At 39.3% G+C, this 20,471-nt stretch overlaps 1 protein-coding gene across 1 annotated transcript in view; it reads left to right on the top strand.

Annotated features, from left to right (window-relative positions):
- Window positions 1-933: 933 nt before the first annotated feature.
- rnf123 (ring finger protein 123) overlaps window positions 934-20,471 on the top strand; it is a 125,271-nt gene continuing 105,733 nt past the window's right edge. The window contains exons 1-19 of the mRNA XM_088636640.1: window positions 934-1,579; window positions 3,071-3,187; window positions 5,030-5,117; window positions 8,249-8,328; window positions 9,339-9,436; window positions 9,651-9,705; window positions 10,238-10,323; window positions 10,531-10,617; window positions 11,004-11,071; window positions 12,523-12,655; window positions 14,245-14,352; window positions 14,456-14,560; window positions 15,295-15,420; window positions 15,945-16,037; window positions 16,707-16,780; window positions 17,133-17,250; window positions 18,220-18,319; window positions 19,373-19,434; window positions 20,247-20,318. Coding sequence (XP_088492766.1) covers window positions 3,106-3,187; window positions 5,030-5,117; window positions 8,249-8,328; window positions 9,339-9,436; window positions 9,651-9,705; window positions 10,238-10,323; window positions 10,531-10,617; window positions 11,004-11,071; window positions 12,523-12,655; window positions 14,245-14,352; window positions 14,456-14,560; window positions 15,295-15,420; window positions 15,945-16,037; window positions 16,707-16,780; window positions 17,133-17,250; window positions 18,220-18,319; window positions 19,373-19,434; window positions 20,247-20,318 — 1,635 coding nt within the window. The 5' untranslated portion in view covers window positions 934-1,579; window positions 3,071-3,105. The remainder of the gene's footprint in view (window positions 1,580-3,070; window positions 3,188-5,029; window positions 5,118-8,248; window positions 8,329-9,338; window positions 9,437-9,650; window positions 9,706-10,237; window positions 10,324-10,530; window positions 10,618-11,003; window positions 11,072-12,522; window positions 12,656-14,244; window positions 14,353-14,455; window positions 14,561-15,294; window positions 15,421-15,944; window positions 16,038-16,706; window positions 16,781-17,132; window positions 17,251-18,219; window positions 18,320-19,372; window positions 19,435-20,246; window positions 20,319-20,471) is intronic.

Raw genomic sequence — 20,471 nt, 5'->3', positions numbered from 1 at the left:
CTGGATGTCGGAGTTTGACTTATGGGTTCTGTTTTGTGTATAGACATTGTTTTCACAGATTTTGTCACAGTCTCTTTTTGTCCAAGTAGACTGAATCTGAACCCCAAAATGTTTTTGACACGTGAAATTTCCAATTATAGCAAGTCAGAATACTTTGTAATACAGCATTGTTTTCTGTGCATTAAGTGAATTGTGTATATTCAACATTTCTAAAAAATATATTTTTTAATATGTGGTTCATTTGGGTTTTTCTTTTTTTTGGGGGGGGTCAAAAGGCATTTATAATGATTTAATCTGTATAAACTGTGAAGTTTATTGTTTTGTTACATACCACTGTATTTAATTTTAAAAAACTGATGAAAGTGAGCAAAACTAGGTGTACCTTTGAGTCTGGAATTAGTCATCTCTACATTAATACTGTTAGTTTTTTATTTACTGAAAACAAAAAGTTTTTCTTTCCATGAATGTATCTGATGTTTGGGAGGATGAATATGAATTTCGTAATACACTTTGCAAAGATAAAGATGAAAAAATCCCACATATTTAAGATTTAACCTTTGAATCTGAAAAGTTGGGAATGTCTTACACCTGCACTATTTTCCTGACCGTTATGACTTTGAAGTGATTGCAATTTCTCGTGGTAGTTTTATATGATTTTGTTACTTTTGAAATGGTTAAAACTAAAACACTAGTGAATGTTCCTATAATCAGTATTTCACAATGCTTGGCACAACAACTGGTCTAGAGATAAAGGTCAAGGAATAAAGAAAGAATGAATCTGAATGATCACTGGACATACCGAATCAATCAATGGCAAGAAATGCCTGACCTTTCAGAACTGGGTTGAGTAGCGAATAAAAATTGTAATTAAATTAAAATTGTTCGCATCCCAGTTACACATTTAGACTTTTTTTGTGATCTCTACTCTCTCTGTTCGCTAGAGATGGAGCACTTTTAATATCATGTCTGCTTATATCACAAATTGTGAAAAGATTTTGTAAGACAACACAAATTGTTATCTTATAATTGTTAATTTTTATATTGGTATGTTAATGTACAGTATTTACCCAAACCTGATGGCTTTACTAAACTTATAGGCAAAGTACAATATTCAATTAGCCTATTAACCTAAGTTTTCCAAAACTAATTTCTGGACAGAACCGCACCAGTTATTTGGCATTAAACGTTTTGGGAGAATTAAAAGCACCACAGCTTTGCTTGTTATTGAGCTGATGACATGTACTGTTGTAGCAGAAGGCATTACTTGTTAAAAAATAATGTTTTAAATTGTCCTCGGAAAGTAAAACCAAAGATACGCGACTACCACCTATCGTCATCATTTCGAAATTTGCGTTCCACCACATTCTGGAGCCGGATATATTGGTCCTCTCGCTGCTCCGTAGATACAAATTGCTTACCGAGAGAGATTGTTGTTGTCAAAATTTGAAGAGGGAGATAGGATTGTTAGCCGTTTCTTCCTCCTTTTTCGCTCTGATCACTGACTGGACTAACACCGAATTAGGAAGAGACGGGACACAGTCATACACAAGACGGAGAGTGAAACCAGCCAGGGCACCGTGTATGTAATTTTAATTATCTAAAATAAGCTTCAATGGCTGTCTGCGAGTGAGTGTGCATACAGAATATGCGAATGGACATTCAGTGTTTGTTTATAATATCTGTTTTTAACAATCTATAGGTGTTGTATAATGTTTCTAAATATTATTTTTTCCAACCGCCTCCTGTACATAACAAATCCCCATCTGTTTGCTTTCACTTGATCAAACTGGATAATATGTATCTGTGCATGTTACAGTATGAAGCACATAGCTACAGTATGTGCACTTATCGTCAGTTTATTAAAATTCACAGTTCCGATTATTACTGTATTTCCTGGGAGTTTTTTAATATTTTTTGTACGTGCTGCGTTGGATCGGATAGTCTGTATCCTCGAGAATGAAGAACAGTGCTAACAAAAATAGTATTTTTTTTAAAAAAATAATAAGAACGATTAAAAGTATGGGTTATGATATTAAGAGAATTTTTACGTGCGACTGTTTGCGCAAAACTATAACCTTTATCTTTAATAAAGGTAAAAAAACTTTACATTTATAGGGATGTAAAAGGATGTTATGGAAAAAACGCCTCTTCTGCTGGTCCTTATGAAGGCAGTGGGTGTACACTAATCAAACTCACTATACATTAATGAAACCAGAACAAACGCACAACCAAGAGGAAAATTCAGGGCAGTAATACTTTAAAATTGAACTTAACTGAAATTGAATAACTTATTGTTGCGATGTGATAGTCAGGAATGTTGAATTGTGGACTGTAAAATTATTTCCGCCATGGTCAGTACTGACACCTTTGGGGAGGGAGAAACCTTGAAGAATACAGTATATAGTCATGTCCAATTTTACCCACTCCCCTTTCTGTTTTTATCATGAAGAAAAATCTGGCTCACTCACTCTTCCTATCCAAATCCCAAACAGTTTTTTTAGAAGTACAGCATCAATCCCAGTTAAAAATGGCACTTAGAAGTCCTGAATGAAGAAGCAATGACGCCGTGTCCAGGCTAAGGCTAAGTCCTTATTCTTAAAAATATTATAACGCTAATACATGTTTTTCTTTTCTTAGTTAGAACAAAATGAAATTGGGAAGTGTTTTTTTCTCCTTTTTTAAAAAGAGAAGCTCATCTTGATTGAAAACACTTAATAAATGCATCCCATAACGTTTTATAGGCCTAGATGAGACCGCGTCATGAATTAGGTTAATGGAGCCCTTTGGCCTTTTTGTTTTAAAATCTTGCGACACGCCCTGTGGCAATGCTTAATGGGCTTTCAATTAAAATGTATGTGTAGTACCAAGTGTGATATGTCATTTCAATGAAGGCATTTTAATATTCAGCATCTTGACAGCTTCTCCAAAATAATGGTAACAGCACAGAACAGGCATGTACAGAGATACAGTATTTACAGAGTCCATGCAGAAGCTTTCAGCAATGAGGTCAGCTTTATGGTTGGGTGTTTGAGTGTGAGGTGTAAGGAGGCCTGTGGTGTGTTTGTTTCAGAGCTGTCCCCTGGAGGGTGCCCACCGGCAGGGAGAATGAGCTCAAAGGGGGGTGGCACTGCACTGTCCCGCCGTACCTACAGGCTGGCCTCCGACAGTGACAAGCCAAAGGTGGCAGGTGAGTTCAACAGGTCGGAGGGAGGGGGGTTCTCAAATCATAAGTTCATGGCTTCCACCAGGCAGTGTTGTGGAGGGGGCAGTGTGGTTGAGGTGTCACTTTTTCTTTTTTGCAACTAGGAGAACCAATGCAAATCACACCTTAAAGACTAAGTGTATTTTATCCTGCCAATCCACAGAAAACTAGACGGATCTCACAGGTACAGTTGAAACACAACTAGCTGCATTCATGAAACATGGTTTAGCATTCTGAGTTTACATCTATTCCTCATTAGGAATTCAGCCTATGAAGTTTAATGGGAATGGTGAAATCCTTGTAAAATAAATTATTGCTCTGCAGCTATTGGCAGTAGATTCATTGTCTTTTACTGCTTCTGGCATTGAAGGTGTAGAATGCAAAAGCATTTTCCCCTGATTTTGTGTGTTTTCTGTATTGCTTTTGGATCACGTAATATGAAACAATTGCTATAAAGCAGGAACTAAATCTTCTATAATCCCTCAATTTTCTTGATTTTACATTTAAAAACAGATGGTATTGTACAGACTTGAAGCTTAAAATTTACATTACTGTTCCTTGATTTGATTTATGTTTTTTCAGAGAGGTTTAACCATGACCTTGAGTTCAGAATAATTGCTGTTCTTGTGTCTTATTGGGGTGGATTTAAGTCTTTATATTTAATGTTAATGTTTTATAAACACCAGTTACAGTTTTTCACTTCAGCAATCTAAGTAAGCACAGTTGGTTTTTTTTTATTGTGGATTGGGTTGTTTGAAGAGCTAAAATCTTTATTAGAAATGTGATCCACAAAATCTCTCAATAACCTTGTCATTGGATTGGCTGATTTTTTTATTTGCATGATGCCAGGATACTGTTAGTGTTACTGTCTGCTTGATTTAACAATGAGGGCTTCGGTTGTGCCATGTAACATACTGATGCATTACTCTGCCATTTGTTATCCATGAATTCTCAGTACGTTTTGAGTCATTTCCACCAGAAATGCTGATAATGCTGAATTAAATTTTCTTGATGGAGGTGAATGAAAATAAGCAAGTCAGCCTAGGCAACTAAAACTAGCACAGCTGTCATTCCATAGCTGGGTAAGATGTTTAGATACTGTGGCAAAATAATTAGGTTTTGCTGAAAGGTGAATCTCCGTGAAGATTTGAAGATTGTGTTAACTGTTTCGGTGGGAAAGACAGGCAGTTTATAATGTGGAAAAAGTTTACTGCTGTTCTGACAGCTCTGTGTGCTGTAACATCTTGGCTATTTAATAAGTCAGCTGTGGAAGCCGCGCTCCTTAAGCAAGACCAGCTTGATTTGCTCTCAGTGAAGAGAGGCTACAGCATTTGGGGATAGTTATGTGGTTGGAAGTGAGGAAGGAGTGTGTGGAATGAGCCGTTCATCTCTGGGTAGTAAACGTGAAGGGCACAAGAGATAAGATCACTTTACTGACCATATACACCATCTTGCATTAGGAATTCGTCTTTTCGCATACCCCAACTTGCTCTCTGTGAGATACACAGACAGGGAGAGAGCCTGGGGTCAGAGCACAGGGTCAGCCATTGTACAGTGCCCCTGGAGCAGCTGGGGTTAAGGGCCTTGCTCAGGGGCCCAAGTAGGATTCCTCTGCTGGCCGCAGGATTTGAACCGGTAACCTTCCAGCCACAAGCGCAGATCCTTAGCCACAGAGCCACTGCCCCACCCCAATAAGGCAGTACCCATTATACTAGCACCCTTATCAAAGATGCCTTCACCCCACCTCAGTGGATGAGAGGGTTCTGAATTCATTTACTGAGATGTCAGTCTTCCCGAACACATGTTGTCTTTGTTCCCCCTCTCCAGGCATTGTGAGTGAGAAGCTGCTGAGTGACTACCTACACCATGTCTTCCCCTCCTCCGACAAGCAGAGTCAGCCAGCCGCAGCCTTCAGGTAGGCTACTGCCTCACTGTGGGCAAAGGCTTCTGTTGTGTCAACAGTGCTGAAAGGGGGGAAAGAAACGCTCTTCGGCAATGCAAAATGAAGTAGAGGTTGAAGAATAGTCTAAAACGAGAGCGTTTTTTTTTTATCATTGTAATATCAGTTATTACAAATATCATTCTCACGCACCACTTAAAATCCAACCCCTTGTCCTAGCTGTGGGAGGCGGAAACAGGCAACAGTACCAGATTGCCAGACATCCTTTCTAGCATCAAAGCACAATACAACAGGTGGACACCTGGAACATCTGCACTACGTCTCTACAGAAGAGTACAGACCAAGAACAAATTGAAGTACAGATTAAATGGAGAAAATGGGGCTGGATTGGGCAAACAATGAGGAAAGCAATAACTAACACCATCAGGCAAGCCCTTGCTTGGACCCCGTAGGGGAAGAGGAAACATGGAAGACCATGGAACAGCTGGAGAAAAACAGTGGAGGCTGCGGAAGAAACATGATCATCATGGAGGGTGATGGAGACAACTGCGCACTATCAAGCCCACTGGAAAAGATTTGCAGATGGCAAATGTTCCCCAAAGATCAAAAGGGTTTAAGGAGAAGAAAATCTGCATCTCCGCTCTGTTGAAAAGAATATTGTTGGGCCATCTCAGTTGACAATTGGCGAAAAATAAATGCTCATCAGCATACATACAGCAATTGCTAAACTGTAAGACCAAACACTAATTAATCAGGCTCTGGGAATTGTGATCATTGTCATGTGTGAACTCTGCTTGAGGGTTTTATTATTAATTAAAGCAGCATAATTAGCAAGAGATATACAGTAGTGTTTTTAACTTGGAAGTAGAATCAGCCAAGTATAAGCCTAATGGCATGTTATATGCCAAAACGTGGAACAATACAGAAAGATGCATCATTTTAGGAGAGAAAACTAAACTTTTTTATTTTTCTTTTAAATATTGATGATATTTAACAGTTTTTATATTTAAACCTGCAAGTAAGCTCTTGCAGCAATATAAAGCAAAAATCTTAAAATTGTTAAATTGATGGAAATGAATTATGTAATCTGATTCATAATATTTCATTATGAGATAAGTACACTACAGTTCTCAATATATAAGCTTCAGATATCACATGTACGTGTTGAAGGTACAGTATAGGCAGAAGCAGAAAGACTGGGAACATGTTTACTTATTAATTTAATTGACAGATTTTTTTTTTATCCTAAGGGGCGTAACAATTGACATTTATATCGGTGGGTATTTTACTGGAACAATTCAAGTGAAGTACCCTGATGAAGAGTACAAAAACAGTGTCTCATCTGGAATTTAAACTCTCAACCTTCCAGTTATGAGTCTTGAACCCGAAGCACTACTCCACGCTGCTGCTTGCTAGCAGGCAGCCACATATTGAGTTGAAACAGAGTTTGCTAGAATGTTTTTGTAAAATTTCTTTGAAAAAAATGTCTTTCCATAGGTGGAAATTCCTACTTCAAAAATACAAATGAACTTCATCACCTTGTAATAAATGTAGTAAAAGTATGACTAAAAGACAGTATCAAAAATAAAAATCTGTGGCCTACACAGAAAACGGTTGAAGTCAAAACGGAAGCTTTTTTATAAAATGCCATCCAGTCATCCAGGACCCAGCATTTCTCTTAACCTTTAGTGTTGCGCAGTCTTTCCACCAGCCCCCAAACCCCTGTTGCTGGGTCAGGTTTCCCTAAGAGCTCTATAGATAGAATATGAGCAAAGATGAGATGATTTGCAAAAATAGAGCAGGAAAGCAGTGTGTGAGACTGACCATGTGAGCTCAGAGTTCTTCATGTGTAAGACGCCAGGGATTTGATCTCATTCCAGTGCACAGGGAATCATTCGGCCATAAAGAACCGGCCTCGGGACCTGCTCCAGTGCTTTTAGATGGGACACGGGGGACACTGGCTTAGCTTTTAAACACTGTCTCAGTGATTAGATGCTCAGGGATGTCACGTTTAGTCAACTGTACACACACTGTGGTTCTGATTTTTTATTCTGTTTTGGGGAGTTTTGTATCTCAAGAGGGATGGGTTTTGTTAGAATTTGGCCAAATCAGTTCGTTTCGGCTTGAGGAACCCCTTTCCTGTAAGCAATGTGGATGATTTAACACCATTCTTTTTTTTGTAGCGATAATTAAAAACACAGGCTTTTAAACACCTGAATCATATTCTCAGTGATAGTTGTTCTTGATGTGTTTATGTTCTTGATGTAAATCTGAAGTGGTACTGAGTGATCAGTTTATTCTAGGGTACATATGTATTGCAGACCTCATCCACTAACAGCACCACTTGTTTTAGCCAGTCACTGTTCTCACCAGAGCTCAGTGAGAACAGCCACATAGCCACATAGCCAGCAGCCATATCACCCTGCAGCTCACAACTGGCAGCCCACTGAAGCTAAGCAGGTGTAAATCTGGTCAGTACCTGAATGGGAGACCTCCTGGGAAAAACTAAGGTTGCTGCTGGAAGTGGTGTTAGTGTGGCCAGTAGGGGGTCCTAATGCCCCAGTATAATGACGGGAACACTATAATCCTTCAGATGAGACGTAAAACCAAAGTCCTGACTCTCTGTGGTCTTTAAAAATCCTAGGGTGTTTCTCGAAAAGAGTAGGGGTGTAACCCCAGCATCCTGGCCAAATATTGCATTGGCTTTTACCAATCAAGGCCTACTAATAATCTCCATCTATGAAATGGCTTCATCACTCTGTTCTCTTCCCACACTGATAGCTGGTGTGTGGTGAGAGTACTGGTGCACTATGGCTGCCGTCACATTATCCAGGTGGGGGCTGTACATTGCTGGTGGTGGGGGGGAGTCCCTGTATCATTACCTGTAGTCATTACCTATAAAGCGCTTTGAGTGGAGTGTCCAGAAAATATCGCTATATAAGGAATAAAGTAAGTAAGGAATTATTATTATTATTGGAGTTTCTTGGGGCTTTTTTGATCGGCGTTGAACTTAAAAGGACGCATTAAAAGGTGAAGATAACTTGTCTTGCCTGTTAATATTATGGCCATAGAAACATATCACCAAAGTATTGTTTTCTGTTGGTGGGTTTGGCTGCACACCTGACTGAGCTGATTCTGTTCTGTAGGAAGCCACTGACATTTCAGGATTTGGGCGCTCACCTGGAGAGGCTGCTGTCTGATGGAGAGCCCACAGATGACAACAGAGGTCAGCATGGGATGCCAATTGCTAGGACAGTGCCATTCATGCCTGTTTGTTATTCTTTACAATTTAACTTGCCTAAATTCTCACTCACCTCACCTTGTAAAAAAATAAAACTCACTTGCACAACGGGGTATCTAATTAGATAAGTGCCCACTCTGATTTCAGAGTGAAGCAAAGCTATGTTAAAGGCTTTATGGCAGCAAAACATACTGTATATGTTGGTTATGTTGGGTGCCTGTTAAGTATGTATTACTGTGATAGATACAATATGAATTTACCATATACGACTGCCCTTGTGCCTGAATGTGTGGTTTTGTACGTTCTGGGGTTACCCAGCCAAGATTAGTGCACATGACAATCTGACATACTTGTGACCTAGACAGGGCACTTTTGATGATAAACTGAGAGCAGTATTAACAAGAAGACTTTCCGCTGCTCTTAATGTGTACTCGTTGTTTTTTTTACTAAATTGGGGAAATAAGCTCTTGTGCTTCACCCCGACCCTCTAAGGGTAAATCAGTCACTGGAAATAGAGGGATGGATGTGACTGTTCACTTTATTCCATTGCTCTATTGTCAAGGAAAGCGTAAATGCATTTCAGTGGTAAATGTTTCATGAAAATTAGCCCTTCATGTATAATTCTCTTGTTGTACAAGCTGGTGTAGGTTTCAGATCTCTGCTAATTATTGCTCTTTTCTTTAATTGGCGACTGGAGAAGAAATGTTAATGTTGCTAATATCCCCGAGCTGTCTTATGACTCTAGGTCTGCAATCTGCAGTCTGCTCTAGGGCTGCAATTTACTACAGTACCTGTGGATTTACATTCAATTAACTCCTTTTAAACTGATTCTTTTATTTGAGCAGTTGTTTACTAACGTCCTTATGGCTGCTAATGGCAATTGTGAGGTACAGTTATACTTCCCAAAAGCAATTGCTGTAACATAGAGCCATGGTCATTATATATGATAGGATGTTTCATGCCCTTCTGTGATTTATTATACACGTGCACCCCAGATCAAGCTGTGGATGGTCGCCTTGGCCCCTCGACTGTTGTCCTGGACCATACCAGCGGCTTTGAGGGGTTGTTGCTGGTAGACGATGATCTCCTCGGGGTAAGACGTCTCTGTATTTTCCTGCAGCGACTCATCACAGACATGTCAGCAATCACTAGGCACCATGTAACCATGGTACCATGGTTTACATGTCCTGGCGGTGTGCTGGAAGAGTGATCTGGGATCTACACTTTTAAAAATGTACAGGGTATTGCTGATAAATATGACCAGCTGTAAAAACAAGACTGCATTTTTTCTTCTTCTCTTTAATCAGGTAATTGGCCACAGCAATTTCAGCTCCATCAGAGCCACAACCTGTGTTTTTAAAGGTACAATAATTTAAATTAAAAGTATTATTTTATGTTAATCACTGTTCCTAGGAGTACTGGAGTACTGTTTATATTGAGCCCTAGACTCTTTCATTAGGGAATCTGAAATGTAAACTGAACAACCTTTTCAGGCTTTTATTAGTAAATCACTATCTTGTAAAATGCCATGCTATTAACGTAAGGGATAAAGATCTAATATTGTTTTATAGAAATTATTGTAGAAAACATCATAATACTGCAAAGTAAAAATCTGTGGGCAGTTAGCATGCCTATTACAGAAGACTTTCCTCTGCTATCATAAAGGTATTTTGTGTAGACATTAATGGAACAAGATGCCGGAAAAAAAATCGTTTTGTACTCTTGTATAGGGAGTTTCTTCTTCTCCGTACAGCCGTATCTCTAAGTACTTTAAAATAATGCCATCTGTTCTTTCACATAGCTGCTGTTTTAATCGCAGGCTATGAAATCAGAACCATCAAGAGTGTGCTCAGGGTGTCCCGGCTGAAGTAACTGTATGTGTTCTTCTGGTTAGGAAAGTGGACCTACGAGGTGCTCATTTCCTCTCAGGGGTTGATGCAGATCGGCTGGTGCACGCTGAACTGCAGGTTTAACCAGGAGGTAAGCAGGCCAAGAATACTTGCAGGCATTACGGTGCCAGTCGATGGGGTGTTTCTTATTTCCATTGACCTCCCGCTGGGTCCGCCTTCCTGATGGATCGCCTTTGAACATTCAACTGCCCTGAATGCAGGACCCCACAAAGCAAGAGGCCCGCTGTGCTCCTCGAGTCTACAGTAGCTTTTTAATCCTTCTGTGTGCTGTTTTTAGGAGGGAGTGGGCGACACACCCGACTCATATGCTTATGATGGAAACAGGGTACGCAAGTGGAATGTCACCACCACCAACTATGGCAAGGTGAGAGGACTCACTCAGTTCCCCCTGCTGCAGTGTAAGAGCTTGTTGAGTGGTACTGAATGTGGTATTTTTTTGTTAGTATAACTGTAACAGGGAAGGGACTGGTTTTCTGTGCCAAAGGGAGCTCCATATTACTTATCTGAGGCTAAACTCTTTAAAAAAAACTCTTTCAGCACAACAAAGGGAATTATTAAGAGGGTATTGAAGAAGAGGGCCTTTTCTCTTGTGCTCTAACTATAATAAAGAGGTGATTATACTGTAGTTTTGAAAAAGCGTTGCTTAAGAAAGGAATGGTTTTCATATAAATGCTGATGTCTTGTGCTTCACTATTACTACATTAGAGGAATTCCTCCTGTGCTCAGTGTGTCTTGTTGTTTCTGTCCTAGTCTTGGGCTGCTGGGGACATTGTAAGCTGTTTGATAGACCTGGATGAGGGGACAATATCATTTTGCCTGTGAGTCACTTGTGATTTATCTCTAGTCTTGAGTGCACTCCTAGGACATCATACAGTTTTTCTACTGCAAAAAAAGCGACAGTCCCTACTGAGCTACGTTATAATAGAGTACCTACAGTACTGTATAAATGTGTATAAAATTAAAATAATTAAAAAATAAGAAAACTAAGAATGAGGGGTAATAAAATATCATGTACCAAAGCTACAAGAGAAGCTCAAATGCATCTCATCCTTAACATACTCACCCTGTGTTCATAATAAAGCTGCATGAACATAAAAAGCATATTAGGTGCTTAACCTTACGCAGAGATTAATAATGCATAACTTCAAATATTGAAATGCAAACTTTATACAGTGCTTACATTTTAGTAGCCACATTTACAGGTAAATATACACTGGCTGAATAGATTTAATATCCAGCTCACTTTTTTACTATCCATATTTAACTGAAGATATAATTCTTAACCACGGAAGTAAGTTCTACCATTTCCTGACGTTTATGTTCAGGTAGCACAAAATCATTTGAGACTGCTGCACATGTCAGATTATATTATTTATTAGTCACTGCTGTCATGTATATATGATAATGTGATATTTGCCAATCCTTGGTATAAATGATCAGTCCACTTCTTGTTTTGGAAGTTATCCTGTACTTTGACAGAGGATGCAGCCCCCTGTCTCAGGGGAACTGATTATAACCAAGTGCGAGCCAGCGTCAATCAAGGAGTTTGTATGGGTTACCTATAATATGAAATAATCTAACACAAAACGTTCCTATGACTGTCACGAATGGGCCTCAGCCTTCCGCGGAGGGCTGCTGATTAGACCCTATGCAGTGCGGTGTAACCTGACAAACAGGAGGGGGACATCAGGGAAAACACACAAGGGTTTATTCGTGAGGGTTGTGCTCAGTGGCAACAGGTGCTCCGGTGAACAGGGGAAAACGAGGCATCCAGGTACAAGCGAATCCATTGGGGTAAGTCAGGGCACAGTCCAATAATCCTAAACCGGGTGATCCATCCAACCAGACAGACACAGGGAAATCAGGAACAGTCCAAGAACATACATGGCCAGGTCGTCCAGACCCCAGGCGCAGGGGGCATGATGCCTCTGGCAAGGCCTGTTCCCTCGGACGACTATGCGGTCTGGTTCTAGGCGGGCCTCTGGACATCCGTGTCCTAGCTCTGAGCCCTGAGTATGGGAAGCTCTAGGCTTATATATCAACACTGATTCTTAACACCTGGAATTAATACAGCCATCAAACTAGGCCTCAGGAATTTGGAGCGCCCCCTAGGGGAAAGGATGCTGAACAATGACAGTACACTGTCTCCTTATTTAAACATACCGTAGTTAGCCCTTTTCTTTCATTTTATATATTACTTCGCTTCCCACTGTCTTTCTGCTACCTTGTCTCTTCTTCCTCTGTCATTCATCATCTCTATCTCCCTCAGTAATGGGCAGTCCCTGGGCGCAGCCTTCAGTAACATCAAGATGGGCCCAGGCATGGCCTACTTCCCAGCAATCAGCCTGTCCTTCAAAGAATCAGTGGCGTTCAACTTTGGCAGCCGCCCTCTCCGATATCCTTTCAATAACAGATAGTCTGGAGCTTGGCAATAGAGTTAGGATTTTTTTGTAAGGTATATCACAGTAGGTAGAATTTCCTAAATATTTTTCCTCAGCCACAGAAGGTTTGACTACAACAAGGAGTAAACTATTGAAATGTATGTCAAACAACCAGTTGAAATCCATAGTAAGGAGAACCTTCATTAAGATTGTAAGGCTGTGCTGAAAACTGTTAACATTCGTACTGTAAAGCATTGAGAAATGAGCACATCTACATTGGGCCTTTGGGCTTATAGAACAAATAAATGTAGACTACTGAATTAAATAGTTTTAAGTCCTAGTCTTACTAGACATTTTCAAGATTTGTTATGTATTGGTCCAAACTATAAGATTTACAGGAGTGGTTCCCAAGGTGAAGTTTCTTTTATCTCTCCAGAGGGAAATAAAAAACAAAACAAAAAACTAAATTTAGTTTTTATCAGCATTCTCCAGCATCATTATGTTTGGACAAACAGGACTCCAATAAGAAAATGGAAGTGGCTGTGTGAAAAGTTAATAATTAATATTTATGATGATGGTATTCTTGCTGTTAAACAAAACTCAATAAAAAAGCTTCATTTTAATTTTGGTTTTGGGGATGCATTAAAATTAAAATTATTTGTAATAATGTTGATCTAAGTAAGGGTATAATGACCACCATGCATATTTTGAGCAGTGAATTATTTTTAGTCTGGCTCCTTTCAATCATTTACAGTTTTGCTGAGCACAAAATGTTACAGTGCTCTAATAAAATTTGATGAATTTGTAAGCAACAAATTGACAGTTATCACTTTTTACATAGAACTAGACCATTTCTAGTCAGACGGAGAAAGCCATTGGTGTCAAATTTGTTTTAAGTAAGTTGATTTACAAGGTGAATGTTTTGTTACATTTTTTGTGTACTTTGTCAAAAAGAGGAAAGCTTAGTTATTTATAATACTTTTCTTATTTTCACAAACCATGTTAAGTCATATTTGTATAATAATTTGACAAAGTTAGGACAAAACACAATGAGGGAAGTTATTTTTATGATTGAGTGCTCTGGGATGTGACACGAAAGGTGCTGTGTAAATAAAATGTCCAATTTCTACTACTGTATTCTGAATTTGGGAAATTATCCTTTCACAAACATGTCATCCTGACCCCTTGAATTCATGGTGATCATTTGAAGTAGCCACTTCAAAACTGAGAAATTGGTGACCACTGGTTTGGCATATTTTATTTAAATGTAGCAGTCCTCTGTTGGGGTTAGATTGCACTTCCATTTGATAGCTCAAGAACCTAAGGACCATACAAAGTCTATTCTTTGTGATTCCCAACACCTCCAACTTTTTGTCTAAATACTGTAAATGCCTATGCTTTCTGTGTACGCCCTGTGGGTTTACCCTCTGTGCAGAATCCAAAAAGTCTTTTTGAAGACTCAGAGAAGTCTATTATTTTGTTGCAGACTGCAGAGATTAATTTCTGTCCATCTGCCCTTTGTATGCCTTAATTGTCTGTTAAAGTATCATCCTAGGGCCTTTATATGAACACGTCTTTGTGTAATTCCTTAGCCCCTGTGTACATATCCTGTAGAGGGGTACATGCCCTTGCAGAACCCACCCACCGCTGACCTCCTCAAAGCACAAAAGCTTCTGGGATACATCAAGAATGTGCTGTCCACCAGAATAGACGTGCAGGTATGCTCTCCCTGAATGATGACAGGACGGTTTGTTACCATATCCTCATCGTCACAGCCTTCATGTCCTGCGCTGTCTTCAGCCTTGTTAATGTGTGTGGCAGGAGGGGAAGCTGGCGGAGAAGGATAGCTCAGCCTGGCAGCTGCAGGGGGAGCCCACAGTGTTGGTGACACTGGCACATGTCTTCAACTACTTCGCCCCTCTCATGGTCAGTATAGCTGCTCAGTTCCCTAGATAAACACGTTTGTTCCGAAGCGTGTTTTACTGATGTTCAGTCCACTCAATCTGGATCTTCGAAGACTTACACTCATCTCCTTGTCTGCTGTTGCCACTGGATTTATGTTCAGTCTGGGGGCAGAATACTGTTAGAATTATCATGTTACCCCTTGGTAACTGGTTGTACCTTTGGTAACACCCAGCCATTAAAGTTAATTACATTAACAGCTGCATTAGTTAAGAACCAATCCCTGACATCCAGTTTTCTTATGCATGTATTACAGATACACGAGAGCCACAAAAAAAAAGACTTGGAATGAAATATACTGCAATTACAGAGATCTTGAAGTGCAGATACTGTATATGTTGTTTTTCTTCATTAAAAAAATATATATTTTTTGCCATGATGAGTCACATTACATTGGAATATTATTTGGCATAACATATATATCTTGTCTGTCAAAATAGCCTATGTATAAAATATGAAAGGTTTCACATTTTTTCATTCTGTTGATTTTATACCACACAATGTCATTAACACAATCTCATAACTCATAATTGCTTACTTAAATAATTAAAATTCAGTATTACTGGTTAATGGTTTGTCACTGTTGATAATAATTATCTTAAATGAGAGTCCTTATCTAGACCATGCTAATAATAATATGTTCTGTGGCTGTGGGGCAACTTGGTACTCAGTGTCATGGTGTCTCTGTGTGTCCACAGTGTAAGGTCTACATAGTGGAAGATGTCCTTATGAACTTTCTGCTGAGTATTTTAGAGGGGGGTGGCTCAGTGGATGAACACCCCCTCATTCAGCAGCTCCTGGATCTCTTTTGGCTGCTGATGGAAGTAAGTGTTGTAGAAATGAATCTTTTTTCTTTTGCTGTCAGCTCATGACTCACAGTTCACTTAATAAGGCTTGGAGCCTGTCTTTGCATATTAGAGTTATTTCTCATTACTCATCTTCTCTTAAGCTTAATGGGGTTTCTTAATTAAACTGAAGAACAAGTCATGAACTGCTTGGTAGCTTCTTGTAGCTTATATGACCAAATCATCGACTTTCCTTTGCTGAGCAGAGCTCATAAAGGTCTTGTTAACATGTATTCTCTTCATTCCTTTGTAGTTCTAAAACCAATATTTCATTTTAACTTTATTCTTATTTTATGGTTCAGTGCCAAACAGTTACTCATATCGTCAGCTTTACCCCTTATTATTTTTTTTTCATAACGAGAGCCGTGTCTAGAAAGTACTCTTCATTATTTTATGTTCACACCTCTATTTTTGCTTTCTTTGTGTTGAATTATATGTAGACTTTCTCCCTTTGCACTAGGGTTGATCAGAATCACTGTGCTGAGCACTGTTTTGCTTTCCAGGATTATGAGGTGAACGAATGCCTGAAGCAGCTGATGATGTCCCTCCTCAGGGCCTACAGATTCTCTCCCATCATCCCTGACTTGGGCTTCCAGGTAGTCTGGACTGTCAGTCCTTATCTCAATGCTGCACCAAAAGACTGAGATCTGTGAAACTTCATGATGTACAGGAATCTAAGCAATCGCCTTTTACTGCTCTGCCAAGACAGCCTGGTTCCCATAGTGTACCGCAGAGCGGAGTGCAATGGCCCATTCTCAGTAATTGCTCTCTGTGTGGGACATAGAACGCATTCAGTAATTGTGTTTTGTAAAGGCTGCTGTCAAAGAGAGACAAAGGCTGAGAGACAAAGTCTTCGGTGTCTTAAGTGTTCTCTCTGACATGACTACAGAAGCGAAATTACCTTGTACTAAACTCTCCGGAAGCAGAGTGAGATTCGTAATCAACCTTAAAAAAGTATGTCTTTTTATGGGCTTAGAAAATCATAGGTAAAGTGTGATCAATTTTTTTGAACCTTTAAAATGGGGGGCATCCCACAATGAGACTCCGTTAAGGGAAAATTAGATAATGGAAAAAATGGATTACTTATCATTTAAATGCAGGTATAGTGAAATACAGCTTTTAAAAATTTAAGCTCAACTTAAGCACATCAGATCACTCTGGATCTTGGGCTTTGACAGTAAGTGAAACAGTGTTATCAGATAGTAGCTGAACAACTTACTCCTACCTGGACGTCCTTGTAAAATCAAACGTTTTGTGTCTTTCAGATCCATTATCTGCGCCTAACGACTGCTATCCTTCGACATGAGAAATCTAGGAAGTACCTTCTAAGCAATGTGTTATATCCTTTCACCTCCAAAACAGGAAGAAAGCTTCTCATTATTAAACCCCTAAACAGCAAACGCACACCTCTGTTCTATGCTGCTGAGTGAAAATCTTTATTAGGATTTATTAGCTCTTAAACATAATGTATTGTGCAGTGTATTACTTAAAGTTATTTGGATTGAACTGATAGGAATGGTGTTATCTGTCACTATAAGTAGGGTTTAATGTAGTGAGTCCCTCTACAAGGATATCTTCAGCTTATTTCTGCATGTGCGTGTGTTAGGGTTAATGGGACATACAGTATGTTGTAATCAAGGCTTGCGTGGCTGGTGAAAGTATTAAAGCGTTTGTGCCCTTGACAGAGCCACATTCGACATTCTGCGCTCTGTGGTATTCTTCTTCATCAAGACCCCCTTGCGGGTCAAGGAGGCCGGCCTGGAGGAGCTCATTCCTACCACCTGGTGGCCAAGTCGCTTTGACAAGGAGGTGAGGGTTCTGTTTAACGGGGCTCGTGCGCTGAACCAGTTACTGAAGTGATGTCGCCCCCCTCGGAAAATCTAGACCGTGGTAGAAGATCTGTCCATGTGGCGGTGGCACTAACGACTAGGGAGTGGTGCTGTGCAAGTTCAAAGCCCACGACCACCCAGGATCATATCCCAGCCACAGGCAGTTAGAGCTGCACTTATCACACCTGGTTTAGTCTGAACCTTTCGCCTACCACAGAGACCTCCTGGCTTTGTAAGGACTTTATGAGGACATGTTTCTGTCCAAATCACTTATGAATGAGAACGAACCAAAAGCCAAGTCACTCTCCTTTCTGAGAACTAAAATATGGTGTGAATTATCCTTAAAACCTCAAAATGCTTAGTATTTTTTTTCATTTTTCTTTTTTGATCTTTTGCAAATGGGGTTTGCCTTAGTAGTTCTGTGCATTTCTTTTAAGAAGAAGTGTGCATCGATTGTGAAGTGTCCCATAATTATCGTTAGAGGTTTACCTTTGAGACATTAGAATGTAAACAATTATTACAAATGAGCAGAGGCCTCAACAAAATAGCTACAGTACTGTAGGTAGATTGTCCCATATTCCTAAAGAAGTTACTTCTAATCTCATTTTTAAATTCTCTTTAATCAAGTTTCCATTTGTGTCCTCTGTTCCACTTTTATTTTTTACTCTGAAGACGCCCACAGGGTTGACTTAGTCAAAGACCTTGAGGGTTTTTAGCAATGGTAGTCAGCCTGTCAAAATTCTTTAAGAATCAAGCAAGTTTTTATTTATAGTGTCTTAAAGGAGTGAGCCTGTACTGGGCTGTATAACAATACATATAGATGCTTCAGAGTTGTAGATAGTTATGTGTGTTTATGCTTCCTACTGGTCTGAGCTGTGTGGGTCTGCCATTGTTGATTCACGCACAGCTTTAGTGGGCAGTGGGTTAAGTATTGCTGTTGTGTTTCAAGGGGAAGGATGAGATGGAGTCAAGAGAAGAGAGTGCTGAGGAAAGACTGAGGCGCAGGGCCTATGAGAGGGGCTGCCAGCGCCTGAGGAAGAGGATTGAAGGTGAGGACAGTTTTAAGTTCAAGTTCAAGTTTCAAGTTAATTGTCATTACACTCATATACATGGTATATGGTATAACGAAATGCTATTTACAGTAGCTAGCTCTCGGACATAAGTAGTACAAAGAGAAAAAAAACAACAACAACAATACAATTGTGTAGCAAAAGAAAGACAGAGACAACAGGCAGTGTGCAAAAAACAATAACAGACGATGTGCAAAAAAAACAACAACAGGCAATGTGCAAAAAACAACAACAGGCAATGTGCAAAACAACAAAAAGGTAACAGGTTATGTGCAAAAATATGCATCAACAGAATAAAATAAAGGGATAGAAATTATGGGGAGTGAGCTTTTGCGATGTATGGTAGAGGTAGATTTTCAATGTGTGTTTGGGTTTTTGGTAAGAAAGAAAGGAAGGCACTGTGAGGTTCTTTTACTGAGTTGATTGGCTACACTGAGGCACTGTTAAGCTCACTGGCAAAGTTTCGCAAGTACAAGATGCTAAGCATTCCTTAAATTATCTTAATTCGCAGTACTAAAATATAGCGGCACCATTATTTAATTTAAAAGAGAATACTTTAACCCTCAACCCTAGCTCCACCCTCACACATACACTAGGTGAAAAATAATGTTAAACCCGAACTTCATTAAAATCCAAAACCGACCTCTGCGACTCATTTTTAAGTATTGCAGTCACAGTTTAAACTGTAAATTAAAAGGTGTAGGCCACTTGCAACAATTGTTTCAATTGAATTGAAGGCTTTTCTGTTTTGGAGCTGGCTGACGGAGCTCAGATGTGGGATTAAGACTAACTGAAAGAAAAACAAAAGTGCTCAAATAGAGGGATGCACAGCTGCAGCAAAAGACAGTGATTATGATTCCAAAACCCATTTACAGTTGTGCTTCAAGAGAAGAGACGGCACGGGTCGTCCTGTTGCTAGAAACTACCTTTAAAAAAGTATAGACTTTTTCAAATGTCTGCGCCTCAGTGAGAGTTTTACAGGCTGGGACACAGTAGTTAATATGAATAGTGATACTGAATTTTGTTTTCCAGTGGTGGAGGAGCTGCAAGTGAAGATTCTCCAGCTAATGCTGAATAACAAGGACAAAGTGACGGTATGTTTTTCCGTACTGAGCCATACACTTCACACCATATTCACATTTCTGTGCTGTGTTATCATCGGTGTCCTCTGTAACGTTAATACTTGAGGTTTTTGGATGGTCCTTTCGGTTCCAGGCACTAGAAATCAATGTTAATACAAATTAATCAAGTAGGTATTTTTTCAGATGCATTAATGTATCACACAAGGTTTGTTTGAAAAGCTTGTGTTTTTACAGATACTTAACTGGGGATTTGATTTTGTAGTAAGAAAAATATGTACCTTAGCAGAGCAAAACCAGCAAAATAGGTTGGAGGGGTAAGGAGGCAGCAGGTTTTTTTGTATTATTCACTTTTGCCTCATATTTTTGGATTATTGTTCTTAAAAGACTGCAATTCCAATGCTAAACACAGCATGGATTTTCAAAATGTGCGTTTTGCTTAATTGCAGAATTCACAAAATGCCCAGGTTAAACTTTTCTGTGACATTTGGTCACAGCCATGATATAACCTCAAGCTATAAGTCTTATAAGTATGTTTTAATGCACTGAGTATCAAAACAATATGAAAGCAGGTGGTAGACACTAATATATGTTCATTTTCTATGGAGTATTCTTTACAAATCCATGTCATGATTTATATCAGGGAGTTTAGGAGCAGAAAAAAGTATGGCTCACAAAATCCATACTAATTAACATTTGAATTATAAAATACATTTATGATTTATTGGAGTATCTGTTTATAAAGAGCAGAAGCGTGAATGTTGATCAATAGTTATTGTATATTCTAATCTCAAGGATTTGATTTTTATATAATTTGCCCCTTTTAGGGTGAAGCCTCCCGGTATATCTTCCTTAATAAATTCCGCAAGTTCTTACAAGAGAACGCCAGCAACAGAGGGGTAAGGCAAGCCAGCAGAATAGGAAAAGACACGTTTTTTCATAAACGTTATTTTTTTAACACATTTATTGCAAAGTAAGATGTGCTCAAAAGCATAACGGTTGGAAATTAATATGTACTTTTTTTGTCAGGTATCATGCCAGATTGAAGGGAA

This window comes from Lepisosteus platostomus, chromosome 6 (assembly GCF_059453375.1).
Source record: "Lepisosteus platostomus isolate fLepPlt1 chromosome 6, fLepPlt1.hap1, whole genome shotgun sequence".
Taxonomy (NCBI): Eukaryota; Metazoa; Chordata; class Actinopteri; order Semionotiformes; family Lepisosteidae; genus Lepisosteus; species Lepisosteus platostomus.
Note: the sequence above shows the minus strand (reverse complement) of the source record. Positions and strands in the feature narration are given on the sequence as shown.